This window comes from Vulpes lagopus, chromosome 7 (assembly GCF_018345385.1).
Source record: "Vulpes lagopus strain Blue_001 chromosome 7, ASM1834538v1, whole genome shotgun sequence".
NCBI classification, from domain to species: Eukaryota; Metazoa; Chordata; class Mammalia; order Carnivora; family Canidae; genus Vulpes; species Vulpes lagopus.
The window spans coordinates 67389210-67414406 of NC_054830.1; the positions used below are offsets into that span (position 1 = coordinate 67389210).

The window sequence follows — 25197 nt, forward strand, 5'->3', positions numbered from 1 at the left end:
AACTGACAACATTCAGATTTCTCTCTCAAGCTTAGATCTCTTTTCTGAAATTCAAACCAATATATAGAACTGCCTACTGAGCTTTCCGTGGAGCTGTCTTACACTGGGAATAACCAATGTATTACAATAACCCAATGATGTAAGATCATCCTTGTGTATTTCTCACTCACACCTTATCTATCTCTCAGCTCAGAAAATGGCACAGCCAACCACCTGTCCACAATGCAAAAACCTGGAACTCATCCTTGACTCCATTCCTTCCATCACTAGCATCCAATTAGTTATCCAGGTCTGCTGGTTTCATCTACTTACTGTCCCTGAAATCTGCCCCAGTCTCTTCATCCTTACAATCACTGCTGTACATCAGTCTTTTCAGGGGGAAGTGAGCCCACTGATTTGCTGTTCTATCTTCCAATTTGTCTTCGTATGTTCAATCAATTCAGTAGATATTCAGCAAATACCAGATACCCACCACTAAGATATAATACATGGAGAAATAGGATATGTAGCAAGCAGTCTGTAGTGTGGCCAAGAGCACAGACTCTGAGCCCAATCTGAGTCCACATCTAGCTCTAACCCTTAAAGGCAGTATGACAAGTAGCCACCCTGTGCCTCAGATTCTTTATCCAAAAATAGAATTAATAAACATCTTACATCATTGGGTTGTTGTGAGGGTTTTAGTTAGTTAAAATTCATGAACCACTTGAACTGGTGCCGGACGCACATTCGGCTCTATGTAAACATATTGACATTTTGCTACATTCATCTCATATTTTAATATGTCTGTTTAAAAATCCAACACATTAAATTCATTTTGTGTTAAGAATTTTACATAACTTCTCGAAGTAACTAATGTATATCAGACTGGCTCCTTACCCTAGAAATTACAGGTATTGGTAAAAGTAGGTAAAAAGAAATGCAAATAAAAAACCAGTCTAACCCATTTCATAGTACTTAGGTTTTTTTCACTGCTTTTTCAGTGTTGTTTTAAACATGAACTTTGCCAGTCATATGGAAAATATGCTGGATTTGTTTCTTATGGTACTGTGATTTTAAACATGGAAGTGTGGTTCAAGCGTTTGCCAAGTTTTAATTTTTCACAATGAAGTGTCAACGCAGCGAAATGTAAAATGTGTACTCAAGTGTCTAGCTAGACACTAGGTGAATTTTCAGCTTATGAAAGAGAGATGATATGAGAAAGAAGAGAAAGCGGGAGAAGGTGAGAGGGAGGCAAGGAGAGAGGGAGGAGGGAAAGAGAGAGACAGAGAAAATATTCTAAAGCCTACATTTTCTTATTTCCTCTGATGACAGGGTGTGGATGTCTTACTGATGATAAAGGGGAGGAAGCAGGAATGCTTTTGCTTAACATTCCAGGGAATGCTGCCTCCCTTGCTTTGAAATAGGCTTTTCCTCTCTTTCGGAGACAGTGCCTCTGCTAGTACCTCCCATTCTTTTGACAGTAATTGACTGAGTCTTGGTGCTCTCTTGTACGTGCAGTTCAACTTTAAAATATTTGTCTAGAATCAGGTAAGTTTAGAAAATCTTGAAAACACCTTTTTGCAATTTCTTTTGGAAAAATAGTAAACCCTGCCAGATTGGTCAGTTTAACTATGAATTGACTTGATTTAGCATTATTTAAGTACATAGACCTCCAATGAACATTTCTTAATTTTTTTCTTTATTAAACAACCTTTTTCTAAGCATGTATTATGGACCTGGTACTGTGGTCTGCTGTGGAAAGCTCACTGTGAGCAAGAGAGGCTTCGGCACTGGTCGACTGAGTTTATAGGCCTAGGAAAGTAGTAAACCAAAGGCACTGCACTAATGAAATGACAAACATGAAGAAAAAAGACGTAGCATAAAAACAGAAATTTATATTCTCACAGATACAGCTCATTTAATTTCCAAGTATGTGTTTTCATGTTTCATGGTTAGAAATACCCTGGTCTTAATCCATTGATTGCAATCTTCTAGCTTAATGACCTCAGATAAGCCCCTTAAATTTACATAGTCTGAGATTTGGTCATTTCACTCCTTCTGCTTCTCTGGGAAGATTCATTTCTCTTTCTGGTTGATCAGTACAACTACTATGGGTAGGATGGCCATCACATCCAGAATTGCCTTTTTAAAATCTTTCATTTTAAAGATTTATTTATTTATATATTTTGGTGGAGAGAGAGAGAGAGAGAGAGAGAGAGCAATTGGGAGGGAGAGGGAGAATGTCAAGCAGACTCTGCACTGAACACGGAGCCTGGCAGGGGCTCAGTCTTACGACTCTGAGATCATGACCTGAGCCAAAACCAAGAGTCGGATGCTCAACCAACTAAGCCACTTGGGCACCCCCAGAATTGCCTTTTACATAGCTGTGCTCAGGGTGATTTTAGGAACCTAGTATTTCTTCTTCAACAGGCAGAGAGCAACCTAATAAGAATCCACTCTTTCTTTTGCCTTGAGACCAGGAATAAAACAGATATCATTGTCCAAAAGGCTCCAGGGCCAGCCTAACAAGGTCAAGGTATTCTGCTAGCACAAGCAGACTTCAGTTCTCTTGTGCACACCCCCTCGTTATTTTTGAGTATCAGTTGTGACTTCTTTCTCTGCTTTCTTGTTTTTCAGATGTAGAACCACCTAGCATAGACTGGTGCAGATCCCCACCTCCGATGCAGGTCTCAGAGAAGGAGCATTCTGCAACGTGGGATGAGCCTCAGTTCTCAGACAACTCAGGTGCGGACACAAGGATTTTATGGTCAGCATGGTTAACACTGAATTTTATTTCATTTTTAAATGCTTTTTAAAAAGATAAAAGAAATGAAAAGCAAATTACGTCTTATCTAAATGGAATGAATAATCATATAAGGTAATATATGTTTTAATGCTAGGATAATTATATATAATTTAATATCATTAATCCTACCTACCCGTAGAGTTCCCTTCATTCAGTATCCAATGCACATTTATTAAACCTATACTAGTTGTCGTACTTGAAGATTTCTAATAAATTCATTGAGTCTCTAAGCTTACATTGTCCTGAAGGCATAAACTATTCATTTTATTAATATCATTAGTACAGTTCTATGTATTCATATTCATTCCTTAAGCATGTGCCCCCAAATTAGAAAAGTTCATAGGGAAGCAGACAAAAATGAGTAGATACAGTTGAAGTTCATGTTAAAAGTCTCACTAAAACCCAGTAAGCAACAATAGGAAAATGCGAGTTAAATAAATTTCTTAATTAAATTTCCAATACTGGTGATTAGGGCAGAAGGGATAATGGGGTAATGGGCATTAAGAAGGGCACTTGATGTAATGAACACTGGATATTATATGCAAGTGATAAATCACTGAATTCTACCTCTGAAACTAATAATATAGTATATGTTAACTAAATTGAGTTTTTAAAAAGTTTTCCAATATTCCAATAGACTGGCCTGTTCAAGGAAAATCATTTATTTAGCAAGAATGTCTTAATCTTTTTTTTTTTTGCCTTAATCTTTTAAAAAAATATTTTATTTATTTATTTATTTGAGAGAGAGAGACAGCACAAGTCGGGGTGGGGAGGGGCAGAGGGAGAAGGAGAAGCAGATTCCCCGCTGAGCAGGGAGCTCGACGGAGGGCTCTATCCCTACAGGATTGAGGACCCCGGGATCATGACCTAAACCAAAGACAGACGCTTAACTGACAACCATGTAGACACCTCAAGAATGCCTTAATCTAATGAGGTTTTTTAGTCTTTTTTTTTTAAGATTTTATTTATTCATGAGAGACACAGGGAGAGAGGCAGAGACATAGGCAGAGGGAGAAGCAGGCTCCCTGAGGTGGGGAGCCTGATGCGGGACTCAATCTCAAGACCCCAGGATCATGACCTGAGCCGAAGGCAGACCCTCAACCACTGAGCCACCCATGTGCCTCGAGGTTTTTGAGTCTTATACTTCTATTTTGTAGTATAAATATTACATATCTTTTTTTTTTTTTTTACTGGTGACCAAATCAACACAAATTGAATGCCTAGCTGGTTTGTATAAATAGAAAATGAAAATTCAAATCAAATAAACAAACTGGTAAAGTGACTGCAGACTAGTCACCCCAAAGCTACGTCCCCTCTTTCCTCTCCAGGGGCCGTGTTACTCATCACCAGGAGCCACTCACCAGGAGAACTTTTCCCTCATGGAGAGACTATAGTGCGATATACAGCCACTGACCCCTCGGGCAATAACAGGAGCTGTGACATCCACATTGTCATAAAAGGTATTTTCTTCATAAAGTTCCAGAAATCTAGTTGACATTTTTATATGTAATTTCTGTATTTTGTGAAAAATAAATGGACTGTGTGCAATAGATTGAATACTGACAGATCTTATTTACATTTCCAGTTGTCACTGCTTCACTCTGTGATACATAGAACTATTTTCTTCAAGGGTAGTCTTTAACTAACATTTCATTAACATCTTCACCAAAGGTACACAATGTTATTGTCATAATTCTCTTTTGAGTAACTGAGGTGACAGGTTCTGAAATTGTACTTGCTACATAATGCTATCTAGTTTACACTCTTCTTATAGAAATGCCACAAGTAACAACCCCAAGTCCGAGATAAATTAGCATTTGTAAAATATGCACAGCCTCTGACTACACGTTGGTACAGCTTTTCAGCTGCGCCCACCTAGGAACAAAGAAGGATATGTTGTCATGTTCCCATACTAAGGATTTGTGATGGAAGTTTTTCCTGGAATACTGGTAGACAGAAGTCCTCTTCAAAATTCAGCTTAGATTCATAGAATTTAATTAATATTATTTATACCACCGTATGTAAATAGTACAATTTTTTTAATGCAGGTTCTCCCTGTGAAGTTCCATTTACACCTGTAAATGGGGATTTTATATGTACTCAAGATAGCGCCGGAGTTAACTGCACGTTAAGTTGCCTGGAGGGTTACGATTTCACAGAAGGGTCTACTGAGAAGTATTACTGTGCTTATGAAGATGGTATATGGAACCCACCATATTCCACTGAATGGCCAGACTGTGCTAGTATGTTTTATTTCTTTCTGGGCTCGTTTCATATATATGAGTGTGTGTTTGGGTGAGTGTACGTTTCTGAGCATGTAAGAGGAAAATTGCCTTTTTATAGGAATTGGGTTTAATGAGTGAAAAATGATGTCATGAGAGGAACCTGGCTGGCTCAGTTAGGAGAGCATACAACACTTGAACTTTGGGTCACGAGTTTGAGGTCCACATTCAGCATAGAGCTTATTTTTTTAAAAAAAATGGTGCCATGAATTTGCAATGTCTATGAGTAAGAGAAATCTTCAGCCTCTGATTTAAAATGTTAGCCCGTCAAAGTCTGGTTATGGATTGGATTGCAACAGGACAAGATTCAGTTTAAGGCAAGTCCATCTTGGTCCTCTCCTTGTTATTTACCAGAAATAGAGACTTGTCAGCATGTTCTTGATCTGTAAACTTGAACTTACAGTCTCATAGTCCGCAAAAGAGCTATATTTAAAGTAAAATCCATAATATGTGATGGAATGAAAGATGAGTCACAATCTCTTTAGGTCTGATTTAGATTTAGAAATATTCTATAATCTTAAATATATGTATTTTTATAAAAATAGCCAATATCTTTGTCTAATATAAATAAATATTCTTCGGAATGAATTTTTGATTCAATACCATAGATTGAGTTTAAATACCAACTTCTTGGAAAAAGTAAAGCCCAATTGAGCTATTTCCCGCCCCCAAATTTGGGGAGTAATTAAAAGTTCTACAGTATCACTCACCTTTATCACAGATTTAGACAGTAGGATTTTAATGTTGATGCTCTTAGGACTCCTTGTCTCAGAATATTATGGGACATCTTGCTAAGTCTAACCATGCAAGTTTTTGATCCAAGGGGAAATTCTCTATGAAAATTACACTTTCAAGGACTATGATTGTACATCATATTTAGAAAATTTTCAATGTATATTGGCTAAAAATATAATAAAAACATATATGATACAAATTTATGTAAACATAAAAGATATCTTTGACCCAGGCTGGACTTTTCAAAACTTTCCAGAAATATAATTTAAAAATGTTCAAGTCACTTTTTCCCTTAAATGCTCATTTTCTTAATGTGATTGCAAGCTAAGGAATAATAAAGCAAACCTCATCACTGGGTAACTGGGTACAGTGCTGCTTGGCTCATGGTTTATTGTGATCAATTAATGCCTAGAAACTTTTTTCAACTGTCTCTTGTTTTTAAAGGAATCCACAGATCATTTTAGAATCAAAGTACTAAGTTACAGTTACTCCAAAGACAATTAAATCTTTGTGTTGAAAAATCTTAACCAACTGAAGCTGTTTTCTCTAACGTTTTCCAGTAAAACGTTTTGCAAACCATGGGTTCAAATCCTTTGAGATGCTGTACAAAGCAACTCGTTGTGATGATACAGATCTGTTGAAGAAGTTTTCCGAAGCATTTGAGACTACCCTGGGGAAAATGGTATGTCAGAAGTATTGTTTGTCGTATCTTAACAATACTGAGCTTTTCATAGCCTCTCATAGTTACCTATAACTGGAATTCTGTGTCCTGATGATTTCCTGCCCCCTGTAATACAAACTTGCTCCTAATATTTAGAATTACCCATAGGTTTTGGACTTCTGGAATGAATTATAAGTGAATCTTTACTAAAACATTTTGAATTTTTTATAACATTCTTCTGAGTCAGAAAGCTAGAGAAGTGTGGGGTCCATGTGGTTTGAAAATATCTGCTTTGTTATTTAAAGTATGACAAAAATGCCATTGTAGACTGTATTTGTTTTATGATGAGATAATTGAACATTGTGAGGATTTTCTCTTTCATGCGTTTGTGTTTAGGATTCTTTTACTGTTTACAGGAAAGCAAAATGATGTATTTAACTGTGTTGAGCATCTCGAAGGAAATGTGTTATATACATATTTGTATCCCTAACAGAGTAGGCAGCTTAGATTTTTGGATAGGTTCTAAGAGTAGATTTAGTGGTAGTAGATTTGATGTACAGTATGAGAGAAAGAGGGGAGTCAAGGAGGCAGTGTACACAGAGACACAGATGCTGGAGTGGGTATACACGGTGGTGGAAGTGTGTCAGAGGATCTTTCCTGACTTCTATTTGCTCAGTGGAAAAAGATGCGGAGTGATCAGCTGGGAGAGTAAGGATGGGGAGGAGTTTTTGAGGTTTAGAAAGAGAGTTGATAGTATAAAATAATTTTCTAGGACAGCACAGATGAATGTGCTAAAGATTTTTTTTTATGATAGTCACAGAGAGAGAGAGAGAGAGAGAGGGAGAGACATAGGCAGAGGGAGAAGCAGGCTTCATGCACCGGGAGCCCGATGTGGGATTCGATCCCGGGTCTCCAGGATCGTGCCCTGGGCCAGAGGCAGGCGCCGAACCGCTGCGCCACCCAGGGATCCCCAGAAAGGTGGTAGGATTGGCAGGAAGCAGGATTGTGGAGAAAACAAAGCACTTAGTTTAACTAGGGTTATGCGTTCTGCAGACAATCATCAGAGGATGGGGCCCATCAGGGAGTGATTTCTGGTGATGAGCCATAGAATCTAAGATAGATAAATAAGAAGGTGAAGACATCAGGCTGAGAGACAGTGAAGAGATGATAGGGTCAATGGATTATAAATTGGATGAAGTCAAGGACTTCCAAGAGTACAAGAGGATGCCGTTACTGGTAATGAGGAGGTCTGAGGGTATGACCATGAGAGCAAGGGACAAAGTAAGGCTGAACTACTAGAGGAGAATGGGAAAAGGAAATGAGAAGCCATGGTGATGGAAGGATTAGCTGGATCTTGGATATAGAAATCAATTATAACAGCAACAGTTACTGGATGTTCTTGGAATGAGGGGGTGATGCAGAATGGAGAAAGGCTGTAGGTAGCTGCCACATGGAGAGGCTGTCTACTATACCATGAGTTTAAGGATTGTGAGGCTCTAAGGAGGGGCGAGGGAGTGTAATCTGGAAACAGCAGGGAAGAGTGAGGAAGACACTTCTTCCGCCTCCATGCCCATGTTTGAGAAAAGTGAAAAGTGAGGTGTCATTGAGAACTAAGGTGAAGGGACCATAAATAGAGGTGAAAAAAATAACGGGGGATTCACTGATGACTGTTGAGTTTCAGAGGGCAGAGGAAGATACTAAGGACTTAGAGATGAGTGGGAGATAGAGCCAGATAAAGGGACCGAAGGACCCATATGGGGTGAAAATTCGGAGATAAGAGATATGCCAGGAGTCCTGGGCTTCTGGTGATCTGTGACCTACACAGAGAAAAGCCATGAAACTAATCCTGATGGTCCATGAGCACCAGAGCCTCTAGGGGAGGACATGGAGAAAGGGCGGGAGTCTGTCCAGGAGCAAGCAGACCTGTGGTTCTCTCCTCCCTCCTGTGGAGAGAAATGTGAGGTCTAGCTGAACAAAGGACTTATCCAGACCACACAGATATGTGATTGACATTTCACGCTCTTCATTTTTCATTTGCAGGTCCCATCATTTTGTAGTGATGCTGATGACATTGACTGCAGATTGGAGGACCTGACCAAAAAATATTGCCTCGAATACAATTATGACTATGAAAACGGCTTTGCAATTGGTAATTAAGTTATACAGTGTCAGTAGTTTGCAAGAGTGATCCACAGTATAACATAATTTCAGAAGAGTGGGGCAAACTAGACAAATTAACTTTTTTTAACCCAAAACTCTTGAGATGATAAAAACTAAGAAAAATAAGTCACATTATGATGGTGAAATTTCAATATGTATATGATATCTTAGATTTGTACTAAAGCAATTTTTATATGGCATTCAATTTAAATTGCAACTAAGTCATTGATTTAAAATAGTTACACATGTAAAATATTCAGATTTCTTACCCAGAATGTGTTCAGACTCAACCTATTCAAGTCTGATTTACCTTCTAAATCTATTTTCATGTTTTCTCCATATTATCTTTGAGCATTATTATTCAAGTTATTCGTAAGTATGACATGTGATTTGTATGCTGGTGTAGCTGGCCATTTAGCTAATTGCCTTAATATTTCTGGAAGATTTCAGTAGTCACTCTTGGGTCTTTCATTAGTAAAATCATCAAACCTTCCAGTAATTATATTTCTCATTTTCGTTGCATTATTATAAAACTGTCGAACACTTCCAGAATAATGTTTTTAAAAATAATAATGATGGGGGTGCCTGGTTGGCTCAGTCACTTAAGTGTCTGACCCTTGATTTTAGTTTAGGTCATAATCTCACAGTTGTGAGATTGAGCCCTGTGTTGTGCTCTATGCTGAGTATGGAGCCTGCTTAAGATTCTCTCTCTCTTATGCTTTGTCCCTCCCCCTCTTCCCTTTTCTTCTCAAAAAAAAAAAAAAGCGATAACAAAAAGTATCATGGTTTAACACATGGACTCTATGACCAACTTTTTATGTCCAAATTCTGGCTTTACCACCTATTAGCTGTGAGGTCTTTAGCAAGTTCATACTCTGTACCTCAGGTTCCTCACCTATAAAATGGATATTATATAAAAGTACTGTACTCATAGGGCCATTCTTAGGATTAAATGAATAAGTAAAAGTACACATAAAGTCCTTGGAAGGCTACCTGAGACAATATTAATTGACATTACGGCAGACATCCTTTTTTGTTTCTGACACTAATCATATGTGTAATATTTTTAGTGACTTAACATTTAGACTGATGTTGACATTTTCTTTACACTTTTCAAATTTTAAAAATATCATTTTTGACTATATATATTTATTGCAAAAATTTGAAAAAATGCTAAAACCTAAAGAATGAAATCAAGATAATCCACAGTTCCATAAAAAATTTGGTTAATATACTAGTATATGTATTACTATATGTACATTAACATACATACATATAACTATACACACATATGTATATATGGCCATACTATTTTCTAAACCTGAATTTTTACCTAATATTATACTGAGGACATTTTTCTGTCACTAAATATTATGCTTCAGTTTTAATGGCCACATATTTAATCAGTTTTATGTAAACAATTTCCTACTGGTAAGCTTTGCTATCTTTCCCATTTTTAACTATTACGTAAAACTTCTCAGTGAAGATTTTGGACATTAAAGTTTTAGAAGAACATGAGGTGGCATTGGCAATAGAGTTGGCAGTGGCATGACTCTTCTGTCACACATGACACAGGTTTCACCTCCCAGATTATTGAGGTAGATTGTTGAGGGTATAAGGATACACCTAGAGGGAGCCAGGTGTCATCATATGGCTTTGAAATGAGTGATATTTGTCATCTAATAAGGATAAAGTGGCAGTTTCCTAGAATCATATGTGGACAATATGGTACAATTGATCCTAAGAGATAAGCCTTTCTCCTTGAATACCTTTACAGTAGAAAGTCACAAGATTAGCATAATATTTCTAAAAACACCTTGGCAAGTCATAATGTATGAAAACCAAAGGGCCAATAAATATATTAAAATGCTTTGACATCATAATAGTCATGCAATTCAAATTAAAACTAAAATGAGGGCAGCTCAGGTGGCTCAGTGGTTTAGCGCTGCCTTCAGCCCAGGGTGTGATCCTGGACATGCCAGGATCGAGTCCCACATCAGGCTTCCTGCATGGAGCCTGCTTCTCCCTCTGCCTGTGCCTCTGCCTCTCTCTCTCTCTCTCTCTCTCTCTGTCTCTGTCTCTGTCTCTCACGAATAAATAAATAAAATCTTAAAAAAAAAACTAAAACAAGATGCCGTTTTTGATCTGTCAGATAAACAAATTCAAGTAAGAATCATAAAACCCAAAACTGGTAAGGATATAAGGGAAAAAAATCATATTCATATATTGTATACAGGGGAGAAACTGGAGGACAATTGACAATATATATCAAAAAGATTAAAAATACTCAAACCCAGAAATCTACTTCTAAGAATATTTCTCAGTATAAAAATCACGCCAGTGTGCAAATAGGTACTACATTTCATAAATTCTAAGGTGTACATTTTTCATTTGGACATCTCTAAGATTGGAATGTATCTTCTCATTGATGGCACCTTATATTTTATGAAATCTTCTATGCACAAGGATGTTCTAGATTTTTGAAATAACCTAAAAGTCTGAAAATAGGAACCTGGTTAGTTTGTGGTATAGCCATAAAAGAGAATATTATGAAGCCATTTGATACAGAAATGCCATAATGTATCATTGAGAAAATTAGAAAATTTTTACTAAATAAAATACACATAGTGTAATCATTTTTTGAAGATATGGTATGTTTATTTCTACTCTAGTGATTCATACATCTATGGATGCATAAGCATATGTGTGTGTTTATATATTCATAAAAGAAAATCTTGCCTAATATGTTCTAGTCATTATTTCTATATGGTGGAATTATAGGTAATCAAAAAAATTTTTTGACTTTGCTCATCCATTTTTCTATAATGGCTACATAATACTTGCAGAAAAGATGTTTTTTTTTTTTTTTTTTTTTTTTTTTTTTTTTTTTTTTTTTATAAATTTTTATTTATTTATGATAGTCACACAGAGAGAGAGAGAGAGAGGCAGACACAGGCAGAGGGAGAAGCAGGCTCCATGCACCGGGAGCCTGACGTGGGATTCGATCCCGGGTCTCCAGGATCGTGCCCTGGGCCAAAGGCAGGCGCCAAACCGCTGCGCCACCCAGGGATCCCCAGAAAAGATGTTTAAATGAAAATCAAAAATATTTATCCTAGGTAATTTTATCCTAGGCCAAAGACATAAATTAGACACACAAAAAAATTTTAAACAGCTTATTTTATTTAAAACTCTATTTTAAATTTTATTTAAAAAATTTTAAACAGTTTATTTAGGTGGACAGGCCTGTATAAATATAATTTGATATTTAAAGCATATAACCAAGCAACAACAATATACCCAGACCAATATTAGTATGACTTACTGAGGTTTTAGAAGGAGTCAAATACTGAATTAGATGGTTAGTGTACATTGTCTCAGTTATCCCCCAAACCTGTGAAGTAAGAATAATGATCTCAACTTATAAATGAAGAAACTGAAGTTCAGAGAAGTGAAAGTAACTATACTAGTATTGTACACCCTTATCTCCTACATCCAGAAGCCACAATCTGAATCTATGCAGGTGGTGACTACGATGGCACTTGGGGCATCTGAAGAATCTCACATATCTGTGTGATATAGTCCACTGTGGCTACATACACACTTAACTAACATGTTACCTTTAGAAACTCCACCTTTAAAGATTTATTTATTTGTTGAGAGAGAACATGAACAGGAGGGGCAGAGGGAGAAGGAGAGAGAATCTCAAGCAGACTCAATGACCAAGTGGGGCTTGATCTTATGACCCTGAGATCACAATTCTGAGATCAAGACCTGAGCCAAACCAAGAGTCTATTGCTTAACTGAATGCACCACCATTGCTTAACTGAATGTCCTCACCGTTAAAAAATGAAAGATGCAGGATCTTGAATAATCTTCACAAAAGGAAACCTGTTCATTTGCATTAAGTTTATAAATCTGATACTATAATTTTTTAGAAAAGAATGGAGCCAACCCTGAAGGGAAATAGAGATTGATTAAAATTCTGCACCCACATCCTATTTACCTCTAAAGCTAATGTAATTTTAACTATTAACTCAAAGATAAGAATGGCTTAAATGCCCAGGTGGCTCCATAGGAACTTTTCTTTCTTCTTCTTGTGCAATTCATTGGTAACCTAAATCTAAAATGAAGTGCCTAAAAATTACAATATAAGATTATAGGTGAAAAATGAGATTCTAGATGAATCCCTGTATGCAGCACATTATGGACGATTTAAGAAATAGGAACAATTTGACCTGTGGCTTACCATTAGAACCTAAGTGCTGATAAAGAGGCAACTGTAGAATCTTGTTTTTCTGCCCCAACTGTCCAGGACCTGGTGGTTGGGGCGCAGCTAATAGGCTGGATTACTCTTATGATGATTTCTTGGACTCCGTGCAAGAAACACCCACAGGTGCCGGCAAAGCCAGATCTTCACGAATTAAAAGAAATGCCCCATTATCTGACCACAAAATTAAGTTAATTTTTAACATCACAGGTAAGGAGAGACTGTTTGAAAAAACAATATTATGTGACATTCTTGGTGGGAAACCTATTTTGCAAAGTTTCCATTTGTTATCATCCTTAGGAAATAATCCTGGAACTGAAAATTAGGGAGAGCCCAATCACCTAAGTTTCGTCATTTTTTTGCAATTTAATATCACAGATGTATTTTATGATTCTCGCAGCAACAAGCATCCTGCTTTGTACTCCTCTTGGCATGACGAACTAAGGCATGTTTTTAAAAAGCAAGAATTTACAGAAATTTAACATGCTGTAAGGAAGAACTTCACAAAAAAGGTGATGTAGATCCAGCATATGAGGGAAGGATTAAAACAAATTGCATTGTTCTTAAGATTATCCATATACTAGTTGCTCAGTAAGTAGTGGTTGAGTTTGAGTTTGTTTTGCCCAGAAGATTTTTAATATGCCATCTTTCTTTGGTTAAAAAACAAACAAACAAAAAAAAAAACTGCAGACGGTTTCCTGAAACACCATGTGTGTGTGTTATGTTTTATTTCGTCTTGTTTTTATCTCAGCTAGTGTGCCATTACCCGATGAAAGGAATGATACCCTTGAGCTGGAAAATCAACAGCGACTCATTAAGACTTTGGAAACCATTACAAATCAACTGAAAAGGACCCTCAGTCAGGAGCCCATGTATTCCTTTCAGCTTGCATCTGAGATGCTTGTAGCCGACAGCAATTCGTTAGAGACAGAAAAGGCTTTCCTTTTCTGCAGACCAGGCTCGGTGCTGAGAGGGCGTATGTGTGGTAAGACTTTTCCCTGCAATAAAAAAATATCTGGCTCATAGTGGGTCAAGTGAGATGAGTAGAGCCTCTTTGCAACTCTCCAGGGGTATGGAAATGAAACATTTTGCAATTGTTGTGTGGTTTTTGTTCTTATTATTTTGTCTCAGGCCTCTAAGTAACCACCAATTATTCAGGACAAGAAAACTATCTCAGGTAAGGGACTCAGATCTTAGTTTTCCTTATAGATCTCTAGAGCTCCCAACTTCTAGCAGCATCTCCAATAAAAATAACGACTAAGTTTTGACCACTTCCATAGGCTGGCTGAGCATCTCCCGTGTTTAATTGTTTTAGCAACTCCATGAAGTGCTTTTACAATTAAGCCCATTTTACAGATAGCAAAACTGAAGTCAGAGAGGCTAGGGAGTTACCCATTAAGACAGTAAGTGCTATAGCTAAGATTTCCACCTGAGTAGCCACTGCCAAATTCACCAGCATAAAATCAACCCTTTTAAAGTGTACCGATCAGTGGTATTTAGCACATTCATGATACAGTGTTGTTCAGCCATCACCGGATACCAAGACATTTTCATCACCTCCAAAGGAGCCCCACCCCAATAACCATTAAGCAGCCACTCCTTATCCTCCTTACACACAGCCCTTTACCTTTTAACCCAGACTACCACAATCTGGATCACTTCCAGCCTGTTTCCTAAATATGTCATTGCTTATAGATAGGGAAGATTCCTCTCCCCAAACTCTGAACACTCAGCTGAACCAGATGACATGAGCCTGGCGTTAACCTCTCTGTAGGCGTGGGATCTTGCCTCCTGTTCAGGAAATCCTTCCTCAACAGTTCTTACTGTTTTTCCCAGAGCTCAGTTGGGTGATAAATTCAGCCCAATGAAAGCACATTGAAATGGTCGTTCTGAACCAGTTCGTGTTTCCTCCCTACCTTGTGAGTAAAAATTAGAAATCACCTTGGTCAGTGTTCTGCATTTCTCGGTATGGTCTTCAAACCACCTGTGTCAGCATCACCTGAAGTGCTTATCAAAATGCATCTTGACTCAGGCCCCATCTCAGAACTAATATATGTGGCACTTTGGGGACAGAGCCTTGGAATCTGAATTTTTAGTAAGTTCCCAGGTAATTCTTATACACATTATCATCAGAATCATCTGGGTGCTAATTTCAAGTATCCTCTCTTTACAAATACTAACTTTGCTAGCAGCCTTTTCGTGGGGTTAGCATTCCACTCTGGTCTCAGAAATCCTGAGTCACTTCGAGCCTGCCAAGTAGTAGACCAAAACCTCCAAGGAAGGGAGGTCCTAAAATTGGCCTGTTTCCTCGGGATCCTGGAGTCTGAGGATGTCTCAGACTTGCCTTCACTGGACAGGAATTCCTATAAACAGAGACAAGAGTCTGCTTAACTCACCCGGCTTAGTCCCACAACCTTTGCCTGGTTTTGTTTCTAGAAATGATGCCGTAATAGACAAGCTGTCACTTTCATAAGGGGAACCATTCAGAGGAACAGCTAAGAAAGGGGTTTTCATATCTTGAAGCTTCAAATTAACCTAAATGTTCACTGTTTTATTCTTTCCTTACAGCAGCCTTTCCTTTGTTAGCTGTGTGTTTCCCAGGATGATCTGGTTTAACCCACACTTTAAAGCTCCTATCACACAAGCCCTAAGCTTGGTCGATAAGAATTTGCATTTTCTTAAAAAAAAAATCTACTGTTGGTTTTCTAGGAATACATTTCTGGAAGGTTTATCTTGTGAGTAAACCCCTGACAGTAAGATTTAATGCATAAACAATAGTACTTGGAAGCATGCTTTATTATTTTCATGCCTTAGGATAAAGGAACCCAAATGTGTTCCAGTTCTACAGCTCACTATGTCTCCTGTTTGTTTTCTTTTCAGTCAATTGCCCTTTGGGAACCTATTATTCTCTGGAGCATTCCGCCTGTGAAAGCTGCTTGATCGGATACTATCAAGATGAAGAAGGACAACTCGAGTGCAAACTCTGTCCAGCTGGGACTTACACCGAGTATCTTCATTCAAGAAGCAGCTCAGAATGCAAAGGTAATGGCTCAATGCACAGGTTGACCAGAAGCCTGAATTTTATCTTCAGTTACGAAGTCTAAATGGCAAAGACGATGAAATAAGAGCATCACTGCAAGCAATTTCGTTCACTTATTATTTTTTTCTTTTAACTTTAAATTAGTATCTGAAAGTTTCTCTCACTTTAAAGAAGTCTCTTTTTTTTTCCCTTTGGAATATTCTGTTGCTCTAAGTGAGACTCCACTGTCCATAATTCTAATCCACATTTTAAAAAAAGATTTATGTATTTATTTTAGAGAGGGAGAGAGAGAGAGAGAGCACGCATAAGCAGGAGGGGCAGAGGGAGAGAGAGAATCTCAAGCAGACTCCATGCTGAGCGCAGAGCCTGATGCAGGGCTCGATCCCATGACCCAGAGATCACGTCCTGAGCAGAAATCACGAGTCAGACACTTAACTCACAGTGCCACCCGTGTGCCTTAGTTCTAATCCACATTTATCAGTTAACTCAGATTTTTTTTTTTTTTACTGGATTTAAATTAATTGGTGAAAAGGACTTTCATAACACTTAGCAGTTAGAAACTTGCTTTATCTTAGAATAATACTTGATACAATGAGATCAACTCTCCATTTACTTGGAAATTAATAACCATAGGTACGTATGCATGTATTCTTGCTACTAAAATACTCAATGTTTTCAAAAACATTTTATTGTCATTTTTATTTTTTATTTTTATTTTTTCTTATTTTTTAATTGAAATTAGATTTGCCAACATATAACACCCAGTGCTCATCCCATCAAGTGCCCTCCTCAGTGCCCATCACCCAGCTACCCCATCTCCCCACCCGCCTCCCCTTCCACTACTCCTTGTTCATTTCCCAGAGTTAGGAGTCTCATGTTTTCTCTCCATCTCTGATTTTTCCTACTCAGTTCCCCTCCTTTCCCTTATAATTCTTTTCACTATTTCTTATATTCCCTATGTGAGTGAAACCATATGATGATTGTCCTTCTCCAAATAAACATTTCTGATGGAAACATTTTCTTTCGTGATTAAGGTCACAATAAGATGCACCTGAGGGGTGCCTGGCTGGCTCAGTCAGTAGAGCATGTGACTCTTCATCTCGGCGTCATGAGTTCAAATCCCAAAAAGGGTGTAGAGATGACTTTAATAAACAAACAAAAAACAAACAAACTTAAAAAAAAAAAGAGAGATGCACCTAAAAGAAGGAATTTCAGAACTGTGCCCCTTGCTGTTGTTACAAATGCAGGTATGACTGCTTAATGACAAATATAAACTTGGGAACTGTGCTAAGTGATTAAAAGTGCACTGAAATGTTAGCAATGCTGCAAATGAGAATCATTTGCAGGGGAGAACAGGGGTGGAAGGAAAGGGTAGCGTACTGGGGATTGAGGATTCTGGCCCTAGTCCTGCTCTCCCACAAAACCACCACTATGAATCCTAGAAAGTTGCTTAAAATCCCTGGGCCTCATGCTAAGACTACTTTTACTTTCTACTCCACCAGCCCTCAGATGGGGTCTGTAGGTAGAAGGAGGACAGGAGAGGGCCAATTGTTAGAGCAACAAAACTTATGAGGCTCTAGCCCAGTTTGAGGTTTGGTTTCTCTCGCTCCAGAGAATAGTATACGAGCTGGGAACTTATACAAGAACAAGTTTTCCTGTGTATAACTTGTTCTTTTGACTGTACTTTCTGAGATGAGATTTCTAAGCTCCTTAAAAACCATTTATTGGTGGGCACCTGGGTGGCTCAGTCAGTGAAGCATCTGCCTTCGGCTCAATTCATGATCCCTGGGTCCTGGGATCGAGCCCTACATTGGGCTCCCAGGAGCCTGCTTTTCCCTCTCCCCTTACCCCTGCTCATGCTCCCTCTTGCTATCTCTCTCTCTCTCAAATAAAATCTTAAAAAAAAAAATCCTCATTTATTAGCATTTTCTGTGTGATAAAGAAAGCAACTGGAGTAAAGAAAGCAACTGGTAATAAAGAAAGTAAATGGAAATCAGCCTAAATGTTATTAGTACAGGAAAGCATAGGGCGATCTAAAATACAATCTATATGTGTGGAATTCTTTGTGTCGCTCATTGTGTCCTGAATAATTGAATTACAGAAAACCCTATCTTATCCAGTGCGAGTTTTGTATAGCTTAATGGCATCATTCTTAACCATATTACATTTTTCTTTTCAGCTAAGTGCAAACCAGGCACCTACTCATCAAATGGGCTTGAAACGTGTGAATCGTGTCCTCTGGGCAGTTATCAGCCAGCATTTGGTTCCCAGAGCTGCCTCTCATGTCCAGAAAACACTTCATCTGTGAAAAGAGGAGCCGTGGACATTTCTGCTTGTGGAGGTTATCAAAGCCTTAGACACTGATACTTCTTCAAACCTAATAGGTTCTATGCATGGCGGAGTGGAATATTTTCAGCAAAACCATATGTCTACTCTATGCAAAGAATGTAAATAACTGTATCTTCATGGAAAGTTTCCATGTATTCAGCCAGTAAATACTTAAGTATAAACACCCTCAATATAAACACTATGCTAGTGCCTTTAGGAACACACAAAAAGTACAAGACTTGGTCCTAGTATTCAACATTAATAAATAAACATATGGCTTCATTATATGCTAGGAATACTTCTCATCTAGGAACTGAGTCTCCTCCTTTCTAAAGTGAGGTCCTGTCTCATGTCCCTTAAAACTCTAAAAAGACACTTTATGAATTACGATATTTCATTTCCTACAGTTTGGAGGATTTTGTGAGTGGTTATCCACTCTGGCTGTACTTTGGAATCATCTGCACATTGACATCAGCATTTTTAAAATACTGAAGGCCGATCTCCACTCCCAGATATTCTGAGTTAACTGGTCTGGTTTTCTTTTTAAGGTTCCCCACCCCAGTGATTCTAAAGTAACAGGAAAAGTTGAGTATGACTAGTTTTGGATCTCAAAGGTCAGCATCAAGGGCTTAAAAACACAGATTGCCAGGCCCCACCCCCTAGAATTTCTAAGTCAGCAGTTCTGATGTGGGGCCTGAGAATTTGTATTTCTAAGTAGTTCAGAAGAGATGCTGCTCCTACTTGGTCCAGGGACCATTTGGTACAAATCACAATGGAAATGAAAAGATTAGAGTTCCAATTTTCAAATATTTCTAACATCCCTACCAAGTACAGTTTTCCAGCATGGTAAAGGTGCTAGAAGGTGTCAACAAAACAAAAAGATGAAAACTTAAAATGGCCATGAAACTGGGACTAAGAGTCAAGGTCATTCTGCTGCCAGGAACTCCAAACTCCACATACTCTGCAAAGTCAATGGAACTTGACTAAAAATAAAAAGTTCTTGGCCTACCTCTGCTACATCACTGAGAAGAGAACAAACATGGTGGCTGAAACATGACTTTTTAAAAAATTACGTATCTTCCTCTTTCACTACACCCTTATTAAAAAATCTAAGGTCTACCTATGGCCATCTGAAAACTTAAAAACTGTTCCCCTATTGAATAGTGATGTTTTTAAGAAACCAATCTGTTAGCTCTCCATTTCTCCTAAGACACACACACACACACACACACACACACACACACACACACACACACATACACACATATACACGGCCTCACTGTACCCCAGGCATATATACCTCTGCATATAGTTAGAAACAAATTCCCAGAAAACAACTGTATAGGACATTTTTGTTGTGGGGAGAGGGGAGTACATTGCATTTTGGGAGATGTAGTCCTCAAAGTTAGTGTAGCAGAGAGAAAACGAGGAGCATACTATGCTTACAGATTTTTACATACTCCACCTGTTTAAATTATCTCAACATATTAGGATCACAGTAGATAAAGTCTCTTAGACCTGAGGAATCGGGCAAGCAGTAATCATCAACCTGATGTTTCACTAAAGAGAAGAGAATTTAACCAGGACCTGGTTGCAACTCATAAACCATGTCTGTTGTGTAATACCAGCTTTGAGGGTTTTTTTTAATTATTATTAAAAGGCAAATAAGGCCCCACATTATGGTTGAAATAGATCTACTAGAGACTCTTTTATTTTGTCAATATACAAATGAATTTTGGAAGAAAGTCTGCAGTGAAAAAATCTTTCTTTCTCTTTCTCTCCCTCCAACCACAAAAGTAACTAGGATTTTTACAGTAAAACCAATTCATATTTGATGTTTTTTCCCTTTAGCTTTCCAGTGAAGCCTTGAGGTTGGTTTAATACCAATTATTCCAATTAAGTAATTATAATTCCCAGAAAGTCTCTAGATTTCTGGTAACTGTTGTATTTCTCCTAATATATTCCCAGCACAAGTTTAACCACATTTGCTTGTCATGAGTGAGTTGGGAACAGCAGCACTCAGCACTCTGTCCTGTGGTGTTAAATAAATACCATTTTACTTTAAACTTACACGTGTATTTCTAAAACAGCCCCCCATATATATTTTTCTTAGTTTTAAATTTCTTCCTTCCTTCCTTCCTTCTTTATTTTTTTTCTTTCTGTAGTGATTTATTTTTATGTGTATGTTTACGGTTTATTTCACTTTTTACTGAAGTATCACTTTTTGCATTCTTTAGCATGTTGAACTTAAAATATAATCAACACAGCTATTATATTTAAGCATATTCCTATATTAAAGTAATATATTTTCCATGTATTTTGTTTTTATCACTACTTAGGATATTAAATATCCATAGGTTCATGGTTACAAACTCAAGAGTCTGAAATTTTTCTTTTTTTAAAATTTAATTGATTTATTTTTTTAGAGAGATGGGGGAAGGGTAGAGGGAGAAAGAGAATCCCTAAGCAGACTCCCTGCTGAGCATGGAGCCTGATGTGGGGCTTGATCCCACAACCCTGAGATCATGACTCTGAGACCATGACCTAAGCCAAAATCAAGAGTCAGATGCTTAATCGACTGTGCCACCCAGGGACTCTTGAAATCTTTCATTTTTAAAAAATGACTTTTATCTGAGGAATAAGTCTTGCAAATTATTTTTTTTCTTTTTTCTTTTTCTTTTTTTTTTTTTTCTTTTTTTTCTTTTTTTTGGTGATGGTGTTGTTTCCATATGGTCCTATAAAAAAAGAAAGATTATTGCTGAGCCAGGATGATATTTCTTACCCTTAGCCTATAGGACAAAGTCAAAAGGAGGCTGAGGATGAGAGTTTCTGACTTTTGAATTTGTCTTAGGAAACCCATTTAAAAGGCAAAATTCACTTGACTCCAGGGCTATATGTGTTACCCTTAACACCATTGGGGAACAGACGTGTGAGATTACATTTTCCCAGTCATTTCAAGGCACTCTTTTAAATTCTATTTTAATATCACTTTTGGCATACTTAGATTTTCTCTTTCTCTCTCTCTGTCCAATATGAGAGGTCAAAAGGATTTTGTCCCATTTTTCTTGACTCAGAAACCACAGTTTGGCCAAGATTCAAAATGAAACTTTCTCCTCTCTCTTCTTAGGAAATTAGACCATCAGGAACTCCCTCTGTATATGTGCATGTGTGTGTACTTAATGCTGTATTATATACTACAGATAATGCCATTATTATGCATGTGTGTTATATTTACACTTATATACACTATATGTACATTTGTATATTTACTGCATACATATATTTACTATATGTATACATAAATAATACATTAAGTACTGATTGTCCACCCCTAGAAAGTATATTTCTGATGACAACCATCTGCCTTTGATATGTAAGAGAAACCAATTTTTACATGAAAATTTATATTTTCTATATCAAAAGACAAAATATAGACATCACAACAGTATGTTCTCTAATGAACTTTCTGATTTTTAATCAAGATTTTATTATTACATATTAGTATAATTTTTGACATTCTGTCAGTTTCTAGGGCATTGTCTTTTTCTTTTTGAGGATAAGGTTGTGCTGAAAAAAATGGTGCAAAATAGTTCAATTCATCATAGATCTTGGTTTCACTGACAGAATTTACATTTTTATCTTATCATACACACTCATAGATATTCTCTCAAACAGAAGTTTCATACCTTTGCCAGTAGAAGATCTGTGCTTCTAATTAACTCCTTTAATTAGCTATCTGGAGCTAATTACCTTTTCCAAATAGGTAATCATTTTTTTGAAACTTGAGATTCAGAAAACCCATTTTAAGCTCAGCAGCTTTGTAATATGTTTGTGCAAAGCCCTGTCTGGAACTCTGAGGTCTAGCAACAAATAATAGATTAATTTATTCTTGGTGAAGCAAAGATACTTATAGTTTATAGTTTTGGAGGTGTCTGAGTGGCTCAATCCGTTAAGTGTCTGCCTTCCGCTCAGGTCATGATCTCGGGGTCCTGGGATCAAGCCACACGTTGTTGGGCTCCTTGCTCAGCAGGGAGTCTGCTTCCCCCTCTCCCTCTGCTTGTGCTGACTCTCTATTTCAAATAAATAAAATATTTTTTAAATGCTTAAAAAGTTTTAATATAACAAATATTTTTGTTATAACAAGTATCTTGTTTATCACAGGTATAACAAGTATCTTATTTCACCAAGATACTTATAAAGTTTTAAGATAACAAATGTAGCTGGAAGAAATAAGTTTTTCTAAATAAGCATTAATATCTATTGATATCTTCAGCCATCTCTTGATTCGATTCCTGACTTTTTGTCAGTGGGTATGTAAAAGAGCAATTTTGCAAAAGATGTGGCTGGCTGTTTTTCTTAAAAACTTTGATCTAAACATCTTGAGATTACCACAAATGCTTTATTGTTTATTTAATGTTTATTGTCATGTTAAAAAAAAAAGACATGACATTACTTGGAGTATCCTGCTCCCTGGAGTTGAGTGCGTTTCTAAATTTTTCAACCATATTGCTAATTATTTCTGCTGTACTAATTTTTATTAACAAAATCCAAAGTCTGCGTGATAAATGTGCAGAGATTCCCAGATAGCTACTTCCTTGTGTTCTATCTTCTTTATTTAAATGTAAAATACAAGTCTTAATAGTTTTAGTGATTTTCTCAGTTTGTAATGGTTTAAGGCCTCCTGCGGATGACCCCAGTTCATGCAAATAAAAAACATGCTCCGCCTGACTTACTTCATCTTTGGATCACAAGCTAAAATCCCAACCTAAAGATTTAGTCATGACTGGTTTGCCCCAGTGTCCCTCTGGTAGATGCAGCCAAAATTTACTGAAGAAAATGCAGGTTCATATTATGTTCAAAGCTGTTTCTTATCTAGTTAATATTCCACCAACTATTAGCAAGAGAATTTCAGATTTCGTTAAATGATAGTATTCAACGGGATGTTGTTTATAAAAAGCACATTTAACACAAAATGACATTAAAAGGTTTGAAAGTTCAAAAAAAAAAAAAGAAAAGCCCTCTTCTGCAGAAGGGACGGCTACACAGAAGAAATAAAAATTTCTGATAAACATGAAAAAGACCCTTAATTTATCATTGAAATGCAAATTGAAATAACAGTGCAATTCCATTTTCACTTTCAAATTGGAAAAAAATGTTTAAATGATCATTATCAGTGATGAGGAGTATGAAGCAAGAGGAATTCCATACATTAATAATGGGGCTGGAAGTTAGAACTATTTTTTCTTGCAGATTTGACATTATATATTAATAGCTTTAAATTTTCCATTATTGGGCAGCCCAGGTGGCTCAGCGGTTTAGTGCCTGCCTTCAGCTCCAGGCCTGATCCTGGAGACCCGGGATCGAGTCCCACGTCAGGCTCCCTGCATGGAGCCTGCTTCTCCCTCTGCCTGTGTCTCTGCCTCCCTCTCTCTCTCTTTCTGTGTTTCTCGTGAATAAATAAATAAAATCTTTAAAAAAAAATAAAATAAAATTTCCATTATCTTTAGATCTATAGATTCAACTACTCAAGTTCTGCTGTTCAAATTCAACTATTATCCCTAGGAAACAATCAGAGCTATATACAAGGTTTATGCAGAAAATTTCATGTCACCATTATTTATAATAGCCTACAAATAGAAACAACCTAAACGTCTAATAGTAGAGGAAATGTTAGCTCAATTATGGTCTGTCAATGGCATGCAATATTTTTTTTATTAGACACCATGTTATTTAACGATCTGGGAAATGCTTTGGATATAAAGTGGAAAAATCAGAATACAATATTACATGGTCAATTCAGATTTTTATTGAGTTAAAGGTGTTTTGTGTAAGAAGAAAGAAACAACAAAATATTTCTCTGGGTGATAAAATAGTATAGGTATAAAATATGTGCAAGAGATTATATTAGCAATTCAGTAGTTTCTTACAACCGAGAATCAATGCACTTCTTTCAAAAGTAGAGTACATTGTTCCGGACTCACAAACAATTTGTTTTTACCTTTGCAGTACCTTGTCCAGTAGGAGAGTTCTCTCGTTCTGGATTGATGCCTTGTCATCCATGTCCTAAAGACTACTACCAACCCGATCCAGGGAAGTCCTTCTGCTTATCTTGTCCCTTTTATGGAACTACAGCCACCAGTGGTACAAGATCTATCACAGATTGCTCCAGTAAGAAGATATACTTTATTTCTTACCTAATCCTGAGTGTTGGAGATTTGTGTTTGTGATAGTCTCGATTCTCAATATTCCTGTTTTCAGGGGATTTGGGTGTCTGGTCTTTTGAGGCCTTTATGACTCAAAGATTCTTACTTTGGGAACTCTGAACTTGACAGCTTCCCAATTTCTTTCTAAGAGTCTAGAATTTAATGATAGACCCCATCCATCTATACACTCTCTATTTTTACTACTAGTAAAACAGAATACATGTGACTTTACCAGCTCTGAGACTGGAATATTGATCATAGTATTTAGGCAGAGTCTCTGTATGGGCAATATCTACCACACACTAAGAGGGTTTTCTAATGTTTTCTTATTAATCTTATTAGGTTTCAGTTCAACATTTTCAGCAGCAGAGGAAAGTGTAGTGCCCCGTGCTTCTCCTGGACATATCAAAAAGAAGTATGAAACCAGCAGTCAGGCAAGTCCCTTTTATACTTACAGAATCATCTCCAGTGGAATGTTTGGAAAACACTTTGTCATTACACATTACACAGAGGAATACTACCAAAGTTGGAACCTTAAGTAATCAAGTCTCAGGATCATTATCAATGAACAATAGTATTTACTTGTGACTTCCAATAAGAACTATCCAAAAATGCAGCGTTAGAAAAGTTCTAACTATCAAAAGTTGGGAATTTTTCCCAGCAATGTCTGGCACAGAGAATGTGTAAATGTGGGGAGCCTTTAAATTCATTAGTAATTAACACTTACGTCAAGCAT

At 37.2% G+C, this 25197-nt stretch overlaps 1 protein-coding gene across 1 annotated transcript in view; it reads left to right on the forward strand.

The window, feature by feature from the left end:
* SVEP1 (sushi, von Willebrand factor type A, EGF and pentraxin domain containing 1) overlaps positions 1-25197 on the forward strand; it is a 183592-nt gene that overhangs the window by 81158 nt on the left and 77237 nt on the right. The window contains 11 exon segments of the mRNA XM_041761195.1: positions 2617-2724; positions 4114-4245; positions 4834-5028; positions 6363-6484; positions 8504-8612; positions 12936-13100; positions 13642-13875; positions 15771-15932; positions 18110-18271; positions 24265-24426; positions 24804-24895. Coding sequence (XP_041617129.1) covers positions 2617-2724; positions 4114-4245; positions 4834-5028; positions 6363-6484; positions 8504-8612; positions 12936-13100; positions 13642-13875; positions 15771-15932; positions 18110-18271; positions 24265-24426; positions 24804-24895 — 1643 coding nt within the window.